Below are 2,500 nucleotides of genomic sequence, written 5' to 3' on the forward strand. Positions count from 1 at the left end.
CTTCAACATCCCTCATTTATCAGGCCTCATCCCCTGTTCAACATCCCTCATTCATCAGGCCTTATCCCCTGTTCAACATCCCTCATTCATCAGGCCTTATCCCCTGTTCAACATCCCTCATTCCTCAGGCCTCATCCCCGTTCAACATCCCTCATTCCTCAGGCCTCATCCCCTGTTCAACATCCCTCATTCATCAGGCCTCGTCCCCTGTTCAAGATCCCTCATTCCTCAGGCCTCATTCCCTGTTCAAGATCCCTCATTCCTCAGGCCTCATCCCTGTTCAACATCCCTCATTCCTCAGGCCTCATCCCCTGTTCAACATCCCTCATTTATCAGGCCTCATCCCCTGTTCAACATCCCTCATTCATCAGGCCTTATCCCCTGTTCAACATCCCTCATTCATCAGGCCTTATCCCCTGTTCAACATCCCTCATTCATCAGGCCTTTTCCCCTGTTCAACATCCCTCATTCCTCAGGCCTCGTCCCCTGTTCAAGATCCCTCATTCCTCAGGCCTCATTCCCTGTTCAAGATCCCTCATTCCTCATTCCTCAGGCCTCATCCCCTGTTCAGGGTCCCTCACTCCTATGATCCCCAGTTCATCTCAGCATAGCATTTGCCCCCGTTCCCATCATGACCCAACAAGTCATCACCATCTCCCCACCTTATTCCCTCAGCCAGTCCCAATTCATTCCCTCCCCCTTCCCCTTGGCCCTAACCCTCCAGTATTTGCAGATCTGTAAGGTGGAAGCAATATGGTGGAAGCTCTAACACAGAACTGCTGATACCTATCCAGACCTTACAGATCTGCAAACATCAAATGGTTAGGACCAAGGGGTAGGTGTAGGGAGCGCCTTGCCTTACCCTTTGCCCTTTGACCTCCATCTCCCCCTTCTCCTCCCCTCTCCTTTTTACCCCCTACCACACCTTAAACCTTCCCCAAGTCTCCCCTCACTTTCTACATCCTTCCCCTTCCTCCATCCCTCCTCCGCCCCTGTCCTCACCGTCTCCCTTCCTCCTCCCGTCCTCCCTTATCCTCCCCATCTCCCGGCCTCCTTCCTCCTCCCCTCCTCCCCTGTCCTCACCGTCTCCCACCAGCTGCAGCAGGGCCAGGTCGAGGGGGCGTTTCCAGCGGGAGTTCTTGTGCAGGGCGATACCGTAGCCTGTGGTGGCAAATACCTTCCCAGAGCCTATGGTCATCACCTTTGACAAGCAAACATCAATCAATCAATCAAGCAAGCAACTACTCACTCAATCACTCACTCACCCAACCAATCAACCAAGCAATACATCACATTTTGTATTGCTATTTTCACAAATGCAATTTTCACAAAGTGACAGCAACCGGCTATCTAGCTGACAATAAAACACAATAAAGGAGTAAATAGATAGAATACATCAAGTCAAACTTGTCTGGTCATCACCTTACAACCCTCGTCTTTCCTGGCCATGTAGTTCAACACAGCTGCATCGTAGATAAAGGCATCCAACTTCCTGTAGAGAGAGCGGGGGAGTTAAAGAGTTAATAGAACAGGGGGATGGAGTAGAGAAAGAGAAAGGCAAGAGTTGAGAGAGTGAGAGAGATCTGAAGTTAGAACGAGAGAGAGGGAGGAGAGAGAAAGGGAGAAAGTGCTAAAGAGAGTGAAAAGTAAAGAGAGTGAAAGAGAGAGGGGATGGAAGGTGGAGAGAGAAGGATTTATACAGTACTGTGAGAAAAGAGATGGGAGGAGAGAGAGAGAGAGAGTGAAAGAAGATTTACACACTTCCGGGGCAAAAGACACATGGGGGAGAGAGATAGAGAGTGATGAGTATTATAAAGTTTAAGCACAAACACACCGAGAGAACACACAGAGGAGGAAATAACCAGAGAGAGAGAGAGAGAGAGAGAGAGAGAGAGGGGGGTGGTGGGTGGGGGGAGGGCATATATTAAAGAAAGGAAAGGAAATAATGATGGAGAGATAAAGAGAGGTTGAGGTAGAGCGAAAGAGAGAGAGAGAAGAGGGGTGAGAGAGGAAGACAGAGGGAGCGACAGAGAGCATCTCATTCCCAGCACATTAACAGTGTTCTATAAATGGGGTGGCGAGGCAATCGGGGAGAGATGATGACAGGGGCTTAGTGACAGTAAACTGTAAGGATTATACAACCCAGCAGACATATGATGCAGATTTAACAAGAGGAGCAAGGAGAGGAGAGTGGAGAGGAAAGTGGAGAGGAGAGTGGAGAGGAGAGTGGAGAGGAGAGTGGAGAGGAGAGTGGAGAGGAGAGTGGAGAGGAGAGTGGAGAGGAGAGGGGAGAGGAGAGTGGAGAGGAGAGTGGAGAGGAGAGGGTAGAGGAGAGGGGAGAGGAGAGTGGAGAGGAGAGTGGAGAGGAGAGGGGAAGGAGAGTGGAGAGGAGAGGGTAGAGGAGAGGAGAGGAGAGGGGAGAGGGAGAGGGAGAGTGGAGAGGAGAGTGGAGAGGAGAGTGGAGAGGAGAGGGAGGAGAGGGTAGAGGAGAGGGTAGAGG

General features: G+C 50.8%; 1 protein-coding gene across 1 annotated transcript in view; it reads right to left on the reverse strand.

Annotated features, from left to right (window-relative positions):
* Positions 1 to 2,500, reverse strand: part of LOC112239942 (glutamate receptor ionotropic, NMDA 2D-like) — a 106,476-nt gene that overhangs the window by 53,716 nt on the left and 50,260 nt on the right. Inside the window, exons 8-9 of the mRNA XM_042305126.1 lie at positions 1,423 to 1,492; positions 1,084 to 1,201 (exon numbers count right to left, since the gene is read on the reverse strand). Of these exons, the coding sequence (XP_042161060.1) occupies positions 1,084 to 1,201; positions 1,423 to 1,492 (188 nt within the window). The remainder of the gene's footprint in view (positions 1 to 1,083; positions 1,202 to 1,422; positions 1,493 to 2,500) is intronic.

The sequence above is a fragment of the Oncorhynchus tshawytscha genome, linkage group LG23, assembly GCF_018296145.1.
Source record: "Oncorhynchus tshawytscha isolate Ot180627B linkage group LG23, Otsh_v2.0, whole genome shotgun sequence".
Taxonomy (NCBI): domain Eukaryota; kingdom Metazoa; phylum Chordata; class Actinopteri; order Salmoniformes; family Salmonidae; genus Oncorhynchus; species Oncorhynchus tshawytscha.